General features: G+C 38.9%; 1 protein-coding gene across 1 annotated transcript; it reads right to left on the reverse strand.

The window, feature by feature from the left end:
• Window positions 1–214: 214 nt before the first annotated feature.
• On the reverse strand, window positions 215–20,386 carry RNF13 (ring finger protein 13). The gene is made up of 10 exons (XM_021544936.3): window positions 20,284–20,386; window positions 16,714–16,841; window positions 13,843–13,923; window positions 9,586–9,711; window positions 7,142–7,229; window positions 5,313–5,403; window positions 4,709–4,814; window positions 2,590–2,683; window positions 2,158–2,238; window positions 215–884 (listed from the first exon to the last, which is right to left on the reverse strand). Exons 2-10 carry the CDS (start codon window positions 16,825–16,827, stop codon window positions 520–522), a joined length of 1,146 nt encoding a protein of 381 aa, XP_021400611.1. The 5' UTR covers window positions 16,828–16,841; window positions 20,284–20,386; the 3' UTR covers window positions 215–519.
• Window positions 20,387–20,431: the final 45 nt, after the last annotated feature.

Genomic DNA, 20,431 nt, shown 5'->3' on the forward strand with positions numbered 1-20,431 from the left:
TTCTGCTTTGTTTTAACATACCAGCACATAGAATATTGATCTGTTCTACTTTTTCCTTTCAGCAGTGGTGACAGTTTTTAGGAAAACTATACAAACATGCAAATACAGTTCTTGTTGGGCCTAAGGGGTAACACATATCTACATTTAATAAATATTGCTCTCAGGATGACCCAGTTGTAGCTACAAAATGGAAATAAAAGTACTTTCAGAGAAATCCCATTTCAACAGGAGACATTTAGAGTCTCTGCGATATTTCAATTTATATAAACTATTAACATTATTCATTAGCATTGTGAAGTCCAGTTTAACTGTTGGTTTTGAGAAGACAGAATGTGTAACTGAATACCTGAATCAAAAATAAATCTACCTGTAATGATTTAACCAGAGTACTACTACATGAACTGCTGCTCCTATTAAAGAAACCAAATGGGTTACAGATTAAAAAAGATTCCCTACGCAAAGGTTTGTAAATAGCCTTAAGAACCCTTTTGTTCATATACCTATGGGTCATAAGTAGTCTCAGACAGTGTTTGCCACTCTGTACTCCCTGTCCTCACTGGGCTGCAGCTGAACAACTACACTTTCTTCATTCATCCCATTTTCTGCATCACTGCTATCAACATTGTCATTGTCATCCTCCTCGTACTCCGAGGACTCGGTCATGTTCTGATGGGAATGGGACTCTGACAGAGCCCCGAAGGACTGCGTGCTGACCGAGGCCAAAGGCCTGAGCAGAGGAGTGTTCTCAGACACTTCGTTCTCCTCCTGGCTGCTGTCTGTCTCCGAGTCAGAGTCCCCCTGGGAAGGGACCACTTTCTGCTTACACACAGGACAGGTTTTTTTTGTTTTTGTCAGCCACGGGTCCACACACTTGCAGTGATATGCTGTTAGAAAACAAAATACAACGACATAATTATAATCGTGAAAAGGACAGGAAAACCTCCTAAACCGTTTCTGTTCAGTGACACAAGAGAATTTCAGAATCTAACCCAGAGAATTTTAGTGCCAAATTTGTTGGTACATAGCCTGTACAAAACACCTGATGGCACAGGATCTGAGTCATGTGGGTATATGCAATGAATACCTGTGTTTTCTACTGAGTGAATGAGAGCAGTAGTACAACAGGCCATGTCTGATGACAAACCTTAAAGCTTTTTGAGCAATTCCATCCACTTTGCAGCAGGCATGCCCACCATCATAATCCTCACATCACCTCTCGCCTCCACACCAACATGTATCAAAGCACCTCATTATTACATGACATTATCGCATGAATTTGTGGATCTTAAATTAGATCTGCAATTGGTACTGCAAATAGACTGGCCATGTTTTAAAAAAGTATTTGTCTCACTTATAGTATTAAAAATTCAGCTCTTTGTAGTGAGAGACTTCTACTTGGCAAAGAGCTTGTATTTCCCTGGGCCAGCAATGCCATGTTTAGTACCTGGTCAAGCACACTGGAAACATGTTCTCTACACAAATTGATGGTGGGGCTTGATGGTGTTCCAAGTTAAGTTACCTCTGCAGCCCCCCAGCTGGAGAGATGCCATGGACTTGTTCTTTCTGAGAAATCATTGTTTGTCAGCCTAGTTTGAAATTATTTTTATGACTGAGGTTCTAAAAAGCTCAGCCTGCCACCTGCTGTGTTGGTAGTGTATAGAAATCTGTAACACGTCTGTAGTGGGCTGGACTTGAGAAAGACTGTCACAGGGAAAATATTTCACTAACTGACTTCCAAGTGCAGTGAGGCAGTGGAGTGCATGGCTGCAGACTCCAGGACAGATTCATCCCTTCAGCTGCACCTCTAAGCCACCAAGAGCTCAATTAAGTTCTGTGGTTTATTTGTCTTGAGGAAAGTGAAGGCCTATTTATTTAAATGTAAAAGTATTACAATAAATATGGGTATTCAGGGGACAGCATCAAGCTCTGATTTTCTTTCGTGTGTATATCCAAGGAAAATACAAGGTGGGAATGTTAGCTTTTTAGCTTTTAAAATGAGAAAGCAAGCTTTCACTTCTCCCACTTTATACATTCATTCTTGCATATTAGCAAATGGAATTTTATAAATCATTTACTAAACATATGAACTGTAGGTTTTGGACAGTGTTTTGGAAAGCTGTTTTAATCTAAATTCAAACCTAAAACACAGTTGCTTACCATGAGAGCACGGAAGGATCCTGAGCTTGTCTCCATCCTCATATTCATCCAGACAGATGGCACACACATCATATTCATCTCCTACAGCGAGCAATTGAGAATTAGTTTGACTTTAAAGGACTTGCAGCAGATCCTCCTGACACGCACACAGGGTTGGGAACTTTCATGCAATTTCTGCACTGATTTTTTTTTAAGCAATGTTTTAATGCTCAGCCACAGTCTATTCTGCTCCCATTAAAGGAGTGTTAGAACTCCTCTATTTCAGTGAGAACAGGGTCAAGCCAAACGTTTTGTATGCTTTCACTCAAAACTCTTTATCTATTTCAAGGTACTCAAAATTATCTCTGAAACTTAATACTCCTTTGATTTACAAGGTTTTTGGACTTAAAAACAATATGGTCCAGTGAGTTAGACAAAGAATGATCCACTTGCCTTTCTTAAACTTATGTACAGGAAGTTTCTTAAGCTGATCCTTCCTAAGCCGATTCCTTCTTGCTCTGTGTCTGTCCTGAACAAACTTTGTTATCTGGAAACAGACAAGATAACATGAACAGTAAGTTATACCAATAAAAGAACAATAAAAGTTTTGATTTATGAAGCTTTGCAGTAAGTTGGTCAAAAGGGAACCCCAGCTAACAGAGAATAACTTCTTCCCCTGCCTTAACACAAGGATGAAGCCAAACAAGCCTAAAGGATGTTCTCCATGAACATGGCACTTGGAACTGAGAATACACAAGGGTTTTTTTGAGAGGAAAGAGAAACAAAAAGGTATGTATCCTATATAAAATAATGGCCATTGCTGCAATCCTCTACTGAGGCCTGTGAAAAGCAGGAAGCATACTGCAGAGCAAAACACAGTTCAGTAAGTTTGAACAGTATTCCTTAGAGATTTAGATTATTACAGCTCTTTCAGTGGATTATTCCCACATTCCTCAGGAATGTTTCCATATTAACTAAAAGAGTCGTTTAAGGAGTAAAGGGTTTACTTTGAGTCATTGTTACATGTTATACTAGGCCATACCAAGATAACTCAGTAAAAAAAAAAAACCTAAATATCTACTAATATGAAGCTCTCCAAGTAAGTATAACAAATAGTCTGTTTCCATTTTCTTAGTAGTTCTGAATGCTATTTCTGCTCAATTTCTAGATCTAGCACCTGCAATATGACATTTTTTCAAATATGACAACAAGCAAAGAAATGAACAAAGCATATTTGAATCTAAACTGTTCATTCAGGCCCTTTCACCACAGCTAAACAATAAGCAGTGTGCACAAACCACAGTTTTTCTGCTGTAATCCAGATCCTTAGTGACAATCAGAGTCTCATGTAAATCTCCTAGTTAAAAACAAGATTGTCTCTAAGAAGCAGGAACAGAATCAGGAAAGAGTGAGGACCAAATCCAACCTGGAACCTCCCTGGGATCAATTTCACCGCACCAATTAATTGTCCAGTGCTCTAGTCTGTTGAGCTGTCTCTGTGAAGACCTCTCTATATGCACGGAATCAGTACCTCCTAGTTTAGTATCCCTGGCAAATTTACTCAGTGTGTATTCAACTCCTCTGTCCGGGTTGCTGATAGCAACAACCACAGAGAACTGGCCGTAAAGCCAAACCCTAATGAGCACCACTGCAGCCCAGGCACCAGCCAGGTGTTAACCCTTCCCTGCAACTCCCTGAGCACAGTTCACCCACTGGCCTGTGTACACAATTAGCTTTCACAGGGTGGCTTTGTTCAGGAGGACACTGTAAAAGACAGTAGCAAAAATTTTGCTAAAAAAAATTGATCTTCAGGTGATCATTCTGTTTTGTTTTCAGAGAGCTGCTGCAACTGCAACTGTGCCAAACATACCCAAGATTGTCAATGAAATACGTAACTTGCAGTGTAAAAAATACTAATGTAGAAAAATATTTTAAGTAAGTGTTTATACAACAGTTGATGCATTATTTGCTTTTCATTAGAAGGCAAAATAAAAAATTTGGCACACATTACAAAAAAAATGGGATGCTGAGCATCTCAAAATATGTAGCTATGCTAAGTTGTCATTTCAAGGAGAGATGTCCCAGCTGAGAAGCCCTAGAAGCAATGCATGTGCTGAGATCAGTGCTCTGTGCTGTGATGCTCCATGCTCACACACTCATAGCTACACCTAAGTGCAGTACAAAACAGTGAGCTCTGCACCCTGGAGCAATGGGACTAATGATTATTAACTTTGGTAAGGCAGAATATGCTCTCGGTGTACAAGAGTGTAAGGACAGGTCACTCTGTGGGGCCAAAAAACAGGCACTTGTGGTGTTAAAGAGTGGCAGTGAGGACAATTCATACAAGCAGTTACACGCTAGGGAGAACATCCAAAAGGCTCCTGATATCCCTTTGACAAAATCCCGCACCTGTTTGTTTTATTGATAAACTAAATGATTACATATAAGCATGGTACAGATATGTGCAGTACAGACAGCTTCACTCTTCCTTTACTGTACACTTTCCCTTAACTTGTGTGTGACAGTTCCCTGATGATTTGAAAGAAAAACATATTAAAAAGAAGAAACTTACCATAAATATGACGATGAGAATTAGACAGATCCCTACTATTATTAGGAAAGGGATTAAGTAGTACTCCAAAGGAAGACTGAACTCTGGGATTAACACAATGTGGCCACTGTGAGGAGGAAGAGATAACAGCTTCTAAATTAATAAGAACTTAATGAACAAGTTGAGGAATAAATAGAATTTTAAAAAATACAACAAAAATTGTCCCACAAGACACACTTACAGGAACCCTACCCATGCACAACAACATAGAAAATTCAGTCCATACCCACACAATGTAAAGATAATCAAAATTATAAAACACTGTTCCTTAGAACATTTTTTTGAGCTAAAACTACTTACTGACCTCAATCAAACCTAGAGAAACCAGGAAAACCACCTCATAGCTGCTTTGACAGCAGAAGGAAAAAATATAACATGACTATCAAAAGATACAGTGAAATTATTCTTATTTACTAAAGCATTACAGGTTGCTCTCAGGCACAAGACTTCACCTGAAACACCTATAACCTCTTTCATCATAGCATCCTACTTTAAAGCCATAAATATTCAAAAGAGAAAATGATCTAATGCAAGGAGTAATACAGCTGCATGTGAGTTAACCTACCCTTTTTCGTAAGTAAACTCCTCTTTAAGAGAATTAGCAGATGTCTCACCAATAAAGACAGAAGGAATGTCAATCTTCTTTAAAACCTCAACTGTATAAAAAAAAAGTAGGAAAACAAAACTATTATTACATGGACAATCTATGGGTACTGAAGATACAAGACCTGAACATTATGAGACTATCACAACAGGAAGACATTTTAACACAGTGACATCGACCAACACACATGCATGTTACAGCTTTACTTCATGTAAGTACTATTATTTTTCCTGCTCAATTTCTAGAGAATTTATTGCAGGTAGAAAAATCAAAATTCCTAATGGAATAAAGGGAGCCTAAAACCAAAATAAGTTGATGAAACGGGATCATAATTTTAACTAGAACACCATTCTTCACTCAGAGATTCAAGCAAGTCATATAGCTCCATTAATTTCCAGAATTTCTGGCAACTTACATGATATTGCAAACTGGTTCTATAAGTTTTAATTAATCTGTCTTCCCTCCTTTTCACCCCAAACATAAATAAACATACTGGAAACAACTGTGGCTAGATAAGGTCAAAAAGAAGAAAAAAGAAAATTAAGAAGTCCCACACCTTTATTTCAGTCTCAAGAAACTGGATGAACTGTTGTCTTCTCTGTCTACCAATGAAGGCAATAATAAATGAAAACTTATCGAACTTATCTATCTTATCGAAAGATAAATCACATATTCTAGAGAACCTTCTCCTCAGCTTCACTTCATATTGATTTTCTGCCTAATACTTCACATTAAAGACTCAAAGTAACCTGAGTTTAGTCCATCTCAAAGCAGTCAGGTTCCCCAAGGCAAAAGCACATGTGGCTGAACGTCAGCTCACTCTATGAGGTCTGTGTTTGTTGTGGACTTGTTCTATGTTTTGGTTACTCAGTGAAACCTGAAAATAAGATTCACATGGGTTGAGAATTCATTAAACCCACTTTCATGTACCTGCCCAGGCTACTCAGCTCCTATGTAGTTTGTCAAAGTTTACTCAATGGCATTTCCACTGGAAAATAATTTATTTTCCTCTTATTTATTTTTTTGTTCTATATTGAACAGATTGAAAACTGAACAAAATAAAGAAATAGCATAAAGAAAGAAGTAACAGCACTAGAAACACAAAGCACATACCACAGAACAAGCCCAATATTCTGACTAGATTTCAAGATGTTCTGAACATATCCACTTCATGAAGGTTAAAATTGGAACAGCTAACACAAGAAACAAATAGTAAATGGTGCACTGGTCTCTAAATACTCTTTCCAACTGAAAATTAGTGCATGTGATATGCTAGAATCCATTTGTCCAGAGGAACAGGAAGATGCACCCAATAGTGCAACAACAAACTGCAATGACTATCACAGATTTATTTCATGATCTGAAGTCTTTTCTAACCTAAATGGTTCTATAATTCTAGATGCTAAAATGTTATATTATAAAGTTTGATTTCCTTCCAAATGTGTGTATTCTACTTTTCCTATATTTCCACTTAGCTAACAATACATCAGCTATTTTCCACAACAGTAATACAAATCTAGCCCAGAACACTTGAACTGAAATTTGAAGGAAAACCAAAAGAAAAATTCAGAGAAGGCACAAGTCAATGTATTTGTTCTTATGCAAAAATCTCCTGTTATTAAATCTTAAAAGCAGGAGGATTTATCTGGGTTTTCTGTTTAGTTTGGTTTTGGTTTTTTTGTAGTGGTGGTTTTTTTATTGAGGTTTTTCTGGTGTTTTTGGTGGTGCTGCTGTTTCCAGTGGGTGAAATGATATTCAAACAGGAGAGAAGAAGTGATACCTGTACTTACTGTCGTTGGATCCCATGCTTATGAGGTCATCAGAATCGACATTGTGAACTATAGCTGCCTTGTATCCAGCTCTCTGGGCATTTAAGACCTGTAAGCCACATAAAATGCTTACTGGAAAGACTATTACTTCCAGATACAGTAGTCTGCCTGTGCTTTTTAGATAAGGTGCACTCCCACAAAGTTATTAATACAGACATAATTTGCACTTACAAGCCATGTGTCACCTTTCAAAGCAAAATCATGTGATTATTCTTACACTCGTGTAGTTAAGGTTTTTTTTTTTATAGAAAGCCATTTTAATATTGTCTGCAGACAGACTATATATATCACAAATAGAATTAACTTTCTACAGGTAGTTAAAAATATTTGATTGCAACTGAAAATAAAGGCACCAACTCACTTTGGTAATCTAAATATTACCACTTGAGAGTTCATCAAGTCAGATGAGTATTATCTTTTCTGTGTTTTAGAGATGCAGAGTATCTCACCTGAAAGCCCAGGTATAAGAAGTTTTCTCATGGAAAATTGCAAAATTATAACTATAGGTACGAAAACTTAACCTGTGTACCAGTTACATTTCTAATATAGACTCACCTTTTCATCAATACAAGGAAAACCCAAGGTCCATGTAAATGGCATTCACTGCAGCAACTACTACCAACATAAATATAGCTAAGTTGCAACTGTTCATCTTGGATATTGTTTTTACTGCATCCATCACAGGATAAAAATCACCATACAAGATGCATCTTGAGAAACTTCGGGGTTTTATCCCAACAACACCAATTCTCTTCCCATATTGCTAATGACTATTTCAAACAGCAGAACAATGATATTGGAAGATGCAGAATGTAGACACCCTGAGAAATCCCAACATTAAAAAAAAATCCACTTAGAAATGTTAACATACATGCATGATTGGGAATATTGCATCACCACAGAAAATATCCATAGTGCATGCATAAACAAATCAAGAAATAGCTATGTACCAGCACTTGTAACACTTGCAATTTTCAACATAAAACAGAAGTAGAGAGAGGACATTTAATTTTTGTTAAAATATGCATTCTGTCAGTCAAGCAGCTAATGGGTAATTCAGCTGACATCTCAGCACACATGCCACTTTCTGGCAGAAACTTTAAGACAAAATGTTGTCCTGCACATGCAATTATATAATGTGATATTGCAGGGTATTAACATACTAAAGATGTGGATTCACTGGGCGCAGGGTATGCAGATACCTCTGCTCACCTTGGACATGCTGATCCACTTGCTACTTTGCTCTTTGTCTAACAAGAAATGAGTGAGAACCCCCTTTTCTATTAGTATTTTAAGAAATACAAAACCAAAAATTCTTACATACAGAGCTAATGCAACATAATCCTTAAAGGACTAACTATGGAAATCCCTCAACAGCAATTTAGGAATCTCCCAAATTCAGACTCATTCCTTTAACCATCTCTTCAGAAGCAATACTGTCCCATCAGTGTATGGACAACAATTAGACAGACAAAACAGACATGAAAAAAAAAGGCCAAGTACTCATTTGCCCCCTTTCTTTTCCCACTGAGCCATATGCACACACGGTGGCAGGATTCCCAGGACAGACTATGTGCCATTCCCAAGTCTGACGTGAAGGCAGATTACATGCAGTGAACCTGCCTCTGCAGGTGGAATTTATATGGTTCAATCACCACATAACTGAACTTACCACAAAAGCAGCAAAAGCAAATACAGCTGAATTTCCTTTTAGTTCACGAAACTTAACAACAAACTGAAGAGCCCTGTTTTCCTTAAGATATCCTTGGCTGGCTTGTTGTAACAGGTTAATTTTCATTAAAATCACAGTCAAACACAAATCACTCTAATTTTGCATTTTTAAAATCATAGAACATTAAGGGTTGGAAGGAATCTTAAAAATAAAGTGGCTGGACCATGTCCAGAGAAGAGAATAGAGCTGGGGAAGGGTATAAAGTACAAGGAGTGGCTGAGTGAGTTTGAGGGCTCAGAAGAAAAGGAGGTTCACAGGTGACCTTCTCACTCTCTACAACTCCGACAGGAGGGTTCAGCCAGGTGGGGGTAGGGCTCTTGTCCCAGGCAACCATCAGTAAGACAAGGGGACATAGTCTTAAGCTGGACCAGGAAAGTTCAGGTTGGACATCAGGAAGAATTTATTCACAGAAAGAGTGATAAAACATTGGAGGTGGTAGTCTCCCCATCCCTGTTTAACAAAAGACTGGGCATGGTATTCAGTGCTCTGGTGTAGCTGGCATAATGGTGGTTAGTCATTGGTTGGACTTGATGAGTTCTGGTTTATCTGTCTGGAGACAATAAAATTCTCCTTCCACTTCATATCTGTATATATTCCAGTGTTAGCTACAGAAAGTTTTCCAAAGCACCAATAAACTCTTTGAAACAGAGGGCAGGAGGAAATCAAATCTTACCTTGACATCAAAGTTGCACTCCAGCCTTCGGATTAACACAATAAAAGCACCAGAGGAGTTGTCTCTCAGTGGAGGCGGGGCTATAGGCTCACATGCATTCTCTGGTTTTGAATTTATTAGAAATCCCTAGAAAACAAGAGCAAAAAAAGAAGTTTCATTTCGCTTTAACAAAAGGGTCAGTAGTCAAGTATATGGAAAGAAAACTGCACATTTTCATACCTGAAAAAATTCTTATTATCAGCTCAGTCCTATATCATAGTAAGATTTCTGCTACTTCCCTGACTACATATTTTGATTCATCAGAATTTTTATGTCTGTAAAGAATTAGAAAGTTAAGAAGAAACTACAGTTTTTCTAATTCCATCATACTCATCTGCAGTGTAATCCAAGAAAAAAAAAGACTGTATATACTACATTAATATTATTATTAATAATAATATAATATTAACCATTATTGTAGGACATATGGAGACTAATCAGGAAACCAGAAATACAACAGCCTAAGAAACACCAACACAAACTCAGCACTCAGTAATTAATAAGAGAACACAAGCAAAGTTCCATCTATATGACCCCTGTACTGACCTAGCAAACAAAACTGCTGGTTTGCTATGGTAAGTAAAGATCACTCAATAAGCTACAGCTGAAAGCTTCAAAAAATAGGAAACTCTGGCAATATCAACTTTGAAGCAGTCTTTGAGTTGTTTTTAGGTGGCTGAGATGGTGGCCTTCTGCCAGCAGTCTGTAGCCACTTACTATAGAATCTAACAGTTTTTTATAACTTGCATACTAATAAATCTTAATCACAACCTCTGAAAGAGTACACAATTTTCATCCTATTGTAACAAATACCACAGCATTTTTAAAACATAATTAAAATCTTAATATAAAGAAAAAGTTTTAGTATCATATTAATTTCAAAAACTCCATTTCTACAGGTGTGATGACATCTATCTTAATTAAGACAAAGAGCTGTCTAACAGTTAAAAAGGTCAGAATCAAAGCTCCTTATATCTATTTCTGGTGTATTAAATTGGCTCACTACTTGGGTCACTTAATCACCCTCTGATTTCCAATATAGTCAGTAAACAACTATGCAGCTTTAACACACCTTCTCCCCATGATAACACCCACTGGGCATGGAAATTAAGCCTGTTGAGGGGAATTGCAGAGAAATTCCTGAGTTACAGGAATTCTTGCAGTACTTTATTACCCTTTGGGATTAAAAGGGCAACATGGAATTAAAGAGCGATCCACCCTTTCACCTTATCACCAGCTTTTTTTTGTTTTGTTTTGTTTTGTTTTGCATGGGGGTTACTCTCAACACAGCAACATTAACAATGCTGCAGAGCCAGTTTTTGGGGCCATACAGGCTTACAGACAGAAGAAACACAAAAACCAGTCCCTGCCCCCATGGGCTATTCACAGTCTCCAGGGGATGTATATGATACAAACTCCCCTTCACCAGAATTTGGAAGGTGGTCTGCCTAAATTTTTGTATAAGAATTCTAAGCTGTAAAAGCATACACATCTCAGTCATAAACCTTCATACACTGTTCAAAGGGGACAGGAGACAAACCACTGCCACGTGACTGAGTCCATGTAGCCACTTCCACAGCAAAAAAAAATGTAAGGAAGCCTGAAATTCCCACAAGCCCTAAACTGCCTGGATGGCCAGACACAACCTCCTTTCTCATGGACAAGTGCTTCAATTCCCAGAGTGGAAGAGAAAATACATTTTATCAAAAATGAACAAACTTATTGACACTGACTTGTACAAACATGACTCTAAAGGAAACAAACGGTTCCTGTCACTGCAGAGCACCTCAGATCAGGCAGCCACAGAGAGGGAGCCTGCCCCTTGATGCTGAACACAGCACAGCACACCAAAACGCATAAGATCAGCAACAAACTACCTCAGAGAATGTGAAGACTAGAACTGAACTGGATATTCACCTGGCTTTTAAGTACTTTTCTAAGCAACAGGACTATGACACCAGTTCACAGCATTAACATCACCATAGGAAATTTATTTTTAAATAATTTAGTTTCTACCTCCCATATCTTATATTACAGAGATAAAAGTTATGAAGAAAAACCTTCACAACAGTTACTACTGTCACCAGAATGTCTGGACAGCTACTACCTCAGCAGAAGCCAGAAAAGAGCAGAATGTGCCTTATCATTGCTGTCTAAGCAAGATGCACTTATTTAACCTCTCACAGTTCCTTCCCATTTTAGTTTCAACTTAATCTCTTCTGTTAATTTCACTCAGTTCACCTACAGATCTTCCTGTGTTCCAAGTCATTGTACTGACCATACTAAAGACACGAAAAGTAGTAGTAAATCCTGCTGTACAAAACATTCTTTCTGCTGTATTTCACAAGACATCAAGTCTTCAGAATTTCTAATCCAGCACAAAATAATGATAAAGCCTAACCTGTACTCCCATGGCCATATCCACCTTGGACAGTTTCTGCATATTAATCATTTTGCATGAATTCAACAGTTTTTCCCATTCCAGTTCCACTAACATTTGCAAACCTTTACATCTTACTTCTGTCTTCTCTAATACTAGGTGACTTTTACAATTCCATATGGTAAAATACTTACACGTTTTTCCATGTCGGTGAAAACAGGATTAATAACATTTAAAAAAAATTAAAAGCCACATGCACATTTTCTGCTAATTCAATAGATCAGCACTTCTTAGTGCCTTCTCTTGATATTATTATGACGAGTTTCCAGGTCACGGCCGAGCATCCCTACCCCAACATGATACTATTTCAAGAAGACACTCTAACATATTAGTAACAAAAATGTGTATATGTATCTGCATTTTCCCCACTTACTGATACAGGGTAAAATAAAATAGCACGAGTGTAACCCACGCCTTAAGGGGCACTGGGAGAACGGGGGGGGGGAGGAGGGGGGGGGGAACAGACCTTCTCACCTGCCAGAGGGTGTGGAATGCAATTGAAATGAAAGCCTGTAAGGAGAGGGCACAGATCAATCACAATCCCTGCCCTGGGCCCCAGCGCTGGGCACAGCACACAGTCACCACAGCAGAGCTGCAGCCCCTGAGCTTCTCCCTTCCGCTGCTTGAGCAATGCAACAAGTGTAGCAAACAGACAGCAGTTACAACTTCCCAAAAAAGTGACCTACAGTTCCTTTCCACAGCGTAAGTAACCTGGGCTACACCCAAGGAAATAGTCTCTCTTGCCGTGCCACCCCTCACAGAGTGAAAGGGTTTTCCAATGTAGGACTGTAGGGAGACCATGAATCTTCCAAATAAGTTTTTCAAAAAACTGTATCAGCACTGTATTCTGCTGATTCCAGTGCAAGGTAACTGACATCATGTATCAGTATTGCCATCAAAACGCAGGATGCAAATGTCTTAGATTTCCATTATTTACCTATTTTTAATTTATTTGATAAAAATTCCAGCAAAGACTACCAAAAGTCTCTTCTTAGGAGAAGAATCAGCCTTTTCACAGGAAACATCTAATCCTTTGCACATTTGTTCTGTTTGAGCAGTTGATTAATAATTTCTGTCTATATTTTTCCTTGGCACTACATTCCTGTAATTTTTATCTTTTTTAGCTTACAGAAGAAATGCTCAAGCAGATACAGGTCTCTTTAAATATATTCAACATTCAAATTCAATCCACACTTCCCAATCAAATCTGTCATTATCTCAAACCCTCTATGCCTCACACTGAGTGCCAAAAAGGATCGTGGGGGTGTTACCCCACCCAGCCGCTCACTCACTCCCCACCCGCAGGACCAGGGAGGGAGTTGGAAGGGTAGAAGCTAAAGAACTTGTGGGCTGAGATAGAGACAGGGTAATAAGAAAAGCAAAAGCCACACACAAGCCAAGGAAAATAAGAATGAATTCACTTCCTCCACAGGCAGACAGGTGTTGCAGGGTCCCATCACACACAACAGTGGCTTGGGAAGACAAACACCACACTCAATAGTCCTTTCTCTTCCTTCCCCCCATTTCACATACTGAGCACGAGGTCATACGGTCTGGAATACCCCTTTGATCATTTTGGCTCCTCTGTCCTGGCTGTGTCTTCTCCCAGCCTGCCATGCACCCCCAACTTCCTCACCAGCGCAGCAGTAGGAGGAAGCAAAAAGGCCTTGGCTATGCCCAGCCATAACAAAATCACCTCTGTATAATCAACCCTGTGTTCAGCACAAATCCAAAACACAGCTCCATACCAGACGCTGGAAGAAAATAAATTTTTTCACCTTCAAGCCTTCTGCTGGCAGTCTGTAGCCAAATCTTGCAGGTAGATCATCAAATGTCCGGGTTCCATTTTCAAGGTTATACTAAAATAAATATATTTTAAATAAATTAGGTTTACAACAAGACAGAAGTAGTTAACAAGTATAAACAAAACCAAACATCACTGTGTATTTTTTGGAATAAAATATTTATCAGACATAGGATATCTTGTGACCATGTCAATGAAATCATAAAACTGCTTATTCCACCTGCCTTCTACTCACATGTTAACATCATTCTTTTCTTATCTAGCTGTCAAAACAAGAAAGTAAGATATTTTGTTGAACTGTTTATATGGTAAAATTTCTTTCTACTAAAATTCAAATACTATCATATGTGCACAACAGAAGCTACAAACAAACCAAGCAAGCAAAAATCTGAAGAGCTGGGACATTTGGATGTGGAGTTTTCTTTGGATGATAGTGGTGGGTGTTTTGTCCAGAATTCATTTGTGTACAGGGAAAGAACACTTTTAAGAGTTGTTTTCCTGTAGACAAAGAATAGCCTCCATATGCAATCCCTTCCCAATTCCCTATTATACATTCAGATTAGTAGCTGAAAAGTATCTCTACATTTTGTTTTATAATAACTATGAACTTTAATTCTAAGACAGAGGAATACTGTAAAAGACCCTAAATATGTGCAAGCTTTATTTCCCCTCTCTTTGTTCATCTTCTCTGGCAATATAACATGACTGACCAACACAGAATTCAAACAGAAAAAAGTGCTGTGTATATATGGCGTATTTTTTTATTTAAAAAAAAGTTTCCTGCAAAAGTTGTGAACTCCATAGTTAACAGACTTGAACGTGCATCGGTTGTTTTATTAAACAGTTTAGTGAGTCAAAAATATTTGTCTATTCATCATATCATCCAACTGTCACACAGAGCAGCCAAGGAAGGATTGTGTTTGCTTCAGAGAGAGGTTTCCTACCAGCCAGGCTTGGACAGGGGAGCTCAAACTACAGTTCAGAGAAAAACACTGCCATGATTTATAGGAAATCTTCCAAAAGAGCAATGTTTAGAGAGAGCTTTCTTCCCACAGATGTTGAGGGGAAAGAGGTAGGAATGGAACCAAATTTCAAGGAAGCCTCTTTATTCTGTGTAACCTATGTGCGCCACACAATCTTTCCTCCTGACCTTCTACCACAGAGAGCACCACCAGTGCACCACTTTCCATCCACCTTCTCCACAACGTCCTGAGCTCGGGCTACTGTCAGTTTGCCCTCGAATCATTTGACAAGCCCCAGCTTAAGCCAGAAGCTTGACACAAGTTGATTTCTTTTTATCCCTTTTTAAAAAAATAACCAATTCTTTCTCACATGCATATAACTGCACTTTACACAGACATTATCCTTTCAGGCTGCAACTATATGAGAACACAGAAACATAAAACCACTCCTAAATTTAAAGGGGAAAGAAGAACTTCTTTCCTTGGTAGGAACCCCAAACCGTGGCCAGAGTTTTGCTAGCAAATGGTTAATCATTAAATTGTGAAATCTCTCAAGACTGTAAGTCATGTGTACACCAGCAATTCCATGTGACACAATGCAAGCATTCCCTCTTCTGAGCATCTTTTAAGCATTAAATTGGCTCCTCTGTATAGCAGTTTAGTATCTAGTTCATCTCTTAATTTCTTACTTCAAGATACTATCAGAATAAATCTGCAATTTCCAAATATCCAAGAATAAAAAATGCTTCATTTTTATGCAGTATTGCTTTAGAATGCTACACACAAAGTTTAAATAGAAAAAAAAAAAATCAAACTAAATTTCCAAAGTGCCCAATTTTTATTTTTTGAGATTGGGGTGGGTTGTTTGTTTTAAGTAACTTTTCTAAGAGAGAAAGAAGCAAGAACGAGTTCGATTTTTATGGAAAGAGGAAGCTCAGGCCTGGCGACAGAGAAAAGAGAAATTGTGTTTATAGTAAAAAGTTTAAAATTTCACAATAAAATAGTGATGTCAGTGTCATAATAAGGCAATTATCTATCTGCATTGTCTCTTTATATTTTTTTTTCTTCAAAAAGTGTTTATAGACTAGTAACAATCTGAAAATCCAAATATCGTACTTTAGTATTCATCAACCCTACTTTACCACAAACTTCAAAGTATTATTTTAAAATTTGTCTCCAAGAGTTTGTCACTCTATTCTCCAAAACTGATATGACATTATTAACTCTTCTGCATATCACTGGAACAAGCAAGAGGCTACAGTAATTAGGTTTAATTATTTCAGTAGCTTAAGCTCGATCCTCTAAAGACATTTATAATTTCCTCCTTAAAATGCCACAATATATCAAAGTGGTAATAAACAGCACAGCAACAGCTTTTACCACTGATCTATGTTTATTATAGTGTTTATTATTTTCCTTTATGACAGCAGATATTTTCAGCTATTTAGAAATTGCACCTATGTATAAGATACACAAAATCTCTTACTGACAAGGCCTCCAGTCCACACAAATTAATTATACTAGCCATAGAAGATTTTTTAAATCCAGTAGCCCTACAAAATGGCACCCATCACCAAAAATCAAACTGCTGTCTAAACTAAAGAATGGAATTAACAGGGTTATAACATGCTCCAGGACATCGGGAGCTTTGTATATGACTAAGGGAATTAGGTGCTTTCACTGCCATAGTATCTGAGTACCTATCACCTGTAAGCTCATTTTGAAATGTAAATTGTTTCTTGAAGTAAACTGTTAAGGCAGTTCTGTTCCAAGCAATCTGCTATAGTATTCATTGTATTAACTGATTCATTAATAGAATAGCTGAATAGATTATTCAATTTCATAGATATTTCACCCATGTAGAAAAATATTATTATACTTACTGCTAAAATATCTGCCTCCACAGGTAAAAGATTCAGGAAGGCAAACAACTGCACAGTCACAATAGTGTATATCTGAGTGGCAGACAACATCAGCATTCCTATTGACAACAGCATATTTTATTCAATACCTGCAAGAAAAGAATCAGAGTCAAAGCACAAAACAAATACTTTCCTGTGTCATTTTACAGGACTCTTGGTCACTCAAAACTTTTCTGCTAAGGAAGTATGCAAAATGTTATTTAATGTATACCTTTGAGAAACAAGTAATCTTAAAGTTATATGATGATTCTAGAAGTTACATGATTATTTTAGAAGTTCCTTTTGCCAGAAGCATGTCCTTCCATGGAGTGACAGCACATACAAACTACAAAAACGGCAATAGCAAGCCTTCAAAAGGCTTTAGGCACCACAAAGCAATGCAAGGGGTACAAAGGGAAGATCAATCACATTACATCAGTCATCCTTAGACACTTCATTTTAAACTTCCCTTCTTCTAGCACAAATCCCAATCAGCAAAACTCCTGATGTACCTTGAATAGTTCCACTAAAAGTACTGATTCCAAAAATACACTTGCAAAAGCAATGTGATATCAACTTGAAGGAACTTCAGATTTCCCTCAGGCTTCGCTACAACATGACTGTGGGCAAGCAACCCCTTAAGAACACAGAAGGCACAGAAGTATCTTATTCCCTTTATAAAATCTCACACCTGAACGGGATCAAGTTCAAAACCCCAACATTCAGAATTTAAATACACATGATCCAGTATACCTCTTACTCATGAGTACAAAACAAGCAACAATGAAGCATTACATTCAGCAGGAAATGTAACCACTTTCACTCCTGAATGTAAGAGAATTGGATGGTCAACACGTCTCAATCTCTCTAGAGATTCTTCCAGCCTCAAAGTAAGAAATGACATAAAATAGTCACAACACAAAACAGTGGGTCCATTTCTGGGACCAACATAGCTATAAGAATTAAAATAATTAACAGACAAGTTCAAAAGTGGACAGTATGCACCTAATGTAATTATCTGAACATGTGAATCTCCTGTACCTTCTTTTACTGGAGTAATTAAAAGTACTTCACAAAAAACTCGCTTAGGTCATCCAAAATGTTAGTTGAAACAATTTTTTGTCAAAAACCCCCAAACTGTGTCTTCTTATACAAATGGATTCATGTGAATTTGTTTTCATTTGTAGATATTTCTTCTGAAAACTGTTGACATAGAACTGAGAAATCACAGCCAACCCTACTACTTTTTTTTTCAGAATTAAGAAAAGTGTAAGAATTCCTGTCCTTCTGACCTATTCTTCATGAGTTTTTCAAGCAAAAAGCATTGTCCCATGATGTGAGGTTCTCACATTAATTAAAGAAAATACCAGAGAGATAGACTTGATTTAAACTAACATGAAGATAATTAGAATTTATTGTTGGTATTTGGAGGAAACAGCTGATACCGATACATTCAACTGTAGTATTGAAAGTTTTGTTACTGTGTTCTCCAAAACTGATACGACATTAACAACTCTTAACGTTGTTAATTAACAACATGATTCCAACTTGGTCAGAATCAGACCTATAATGCTTTGTGAAATTTTCAACTGGTTCACAGAAATTAAGTTACACTCACAGGAAAGAAATAGTAGTGAGTTACAAAATTAATGGATTTTTATTACTAAATTAAGATTATCACCTTCTCTCATCAGCCTGCCTTAAAAAAGAGGACATCAGTGAAACTGGAATGATAAAAGAACCAATGTTTCAAAAATACAGCCATTTTTACTACGGCAGAAAACAACAATACACTTGAAGCTACCAGAGCACTTTAACCAACACAGTAAATCCAGCACAGAAAAAAGCACTACAAGAGTATTAAGCAAGGTTAGAAAACACAAGAATTAAAGTGGTCCTTGCAAACAAAATGCAAATAGCGTGCACTCTTCCCCTTCAAAGTTACACGCACACAAATTCTTCTGTGCTCAGGATCTGCTGCCTCAAATGCAAGTCAGAAAGCCTTACAATTCCTGAAATTCCAAGGCTCTTTGGGAAGCATGCCCCTCTCAGCTGAGGGAGGCAGCTCAGAGCACACAGAAATGCAGGTGTGTGGAAAAGGGCTATACTGTAAACCAAACAAAACAAGTCAAACCTGACTTCGCAGTAAGCTTCCACACTTTTACACCTGATTTATTTTACCAGTGTGTACAGACAAAGTTGCCCTTAAATAACTTTGAGTATTTATTTCCACTCTCCATGCTAGAACGCAGAAACTGAACTGTACCTCAGGTGTTGCATCCCTCTGTCATTGGTCTGAAATGAGGAGGGGAAAATGTGGGGTGTACTGGACCAGCACAGCTATGAGTAGCAAAACACCCTGGAGTAAAGATACTAAGCACATACAAGACAGAGGTCACAAAGACCTTACAAAACACGAGACAGAGACAAGAACTTTCACAATTTTTGGCAAATATGCACAGATCAGGCTTCACAAACTACACCTAAATATGAAATTTTCTGATATTTGTATCTCAATCAACTCAAAATGTGTTTCAGAGCATATTACAACACAAAGCAATCCCATGTTCGTGTGGTTGTGCTTACATTTTAACTCTATCAATAAACCAGCTTTTCCCTCCCGCTTCTGAAAAAAAATAACTTGTACATCAGTATGAAACAAATCTAAATTCTAATATTTTAAAGCCAAATGTGATTGTAAATCTTACAGCAATCACAAAAAAAAACCCATACGAACATACAGAAACTTTGTAACAAATTCCAAGTATTTTAGAAGATTGCGCTGCATTTCCAAAATTTCCTAAGCAGAGGATGAACAAAAACTAGACAGCTAAAAACAGTCATTCTCAATCACATCCTTTAAACTCCCCATATCTGAATTATTGCATTATGCCATCATATCATTACTGACACAAATCTCCATCTCAGCCCTACCACAAAACTGGACCCTGACGCAAGCAAAGTAAGATCGGCATTCACACCCGTTAAGACGCAGAAACAATTCTTCTCAATTTATTTTAACATTTTTAGTAAGAGCCTGGCTTTCAGCCAGTCAGACTTCACAATGCTCTTTATGGTGCAAACCCAGCCAGCAGCTCCGCTCAGCCTCGGGAATCACACACGGAATCGCACACCCGGCAGAGACGGAACGCGCGACCGGGCTCGCGCTTCCACCGGGCCGAGCGCTCCAGAGCCTCCGCTCCGCTCCGCTCCGCTCACCTCCCTCCCGCGGCTGCCGGCAGCGCCGGCACCGCGGCCGCTGCGGCCGGGCTTAGCCCCAGCTGGGCCTCGAGCGCCCGCGGAACCGGGCCCCGCCTCGCCCCTCCACAGGTGGAGGCGAATAAGCACTGCGCCATGGAGCAGCAGGCCTATGAGCGTTCAGGCGCGGTGCCCCGGTGCTCATCCGCGGCCCGGGGCACCGCCCCCGCTCACCCTCGGCCCGGGGCACCGCCCCCGCTCACCGGCGGCCCGGGGCACCGCCCCGATGCTCACCCGCGGCCCGGGGCACCGCCCCGATGCTCACCCGCGGCCCGGGGCACCGCGCCCGCTCACCTGCGGCCCGCGGCCCCGAGCGGCCTAGGCCGACGCCATGGCGCGCTCCGTGCGATCGCCGCCGCGCCGGAAGTCCCGCCCGCCGCCGCACCGTGCCGGGCGGCGGCCCGCGATAGCCCATTGGTCACATCGGCTGTCACTCAGTGCG

Source organism: Lonchura striata, chromosome 10, assembly GCF_046129695.1.
Source record: "Lonchura striata isolate bLonStr1 chromosome 10, bLonStr1.mat, whole genome shotgun sequence".
Classification (NCBI taxonomy): Eukaryota; Metazoa; Chordata; class Aves; order Passeriformes; family Estrildidae; genus Lonchura; species Lonchura striata.

Coding starts and splice junctions, on each gene's coding strand:
- RNF13 (XM_021544936.3), bottom strand. CDS start 16,827: ATGCTGTTGTCAATAGGAATGCTGATGTTGTCTGCCACTCAGATATAC. Junction 13,924..16,713: donor TGGAGGCAGATATTTTAGCA/GTAAGTATAATA, acceptor TATTTATTTTAG/TATAACCTTGAAAATGGAAC. Junction 4,815..5,312: donor GAGTTTACTTACGAAAAAGG/GTAGGTTAACTC, acceptor TCCTCCTCACAG/TGGCCACATTGTGTTAATCC.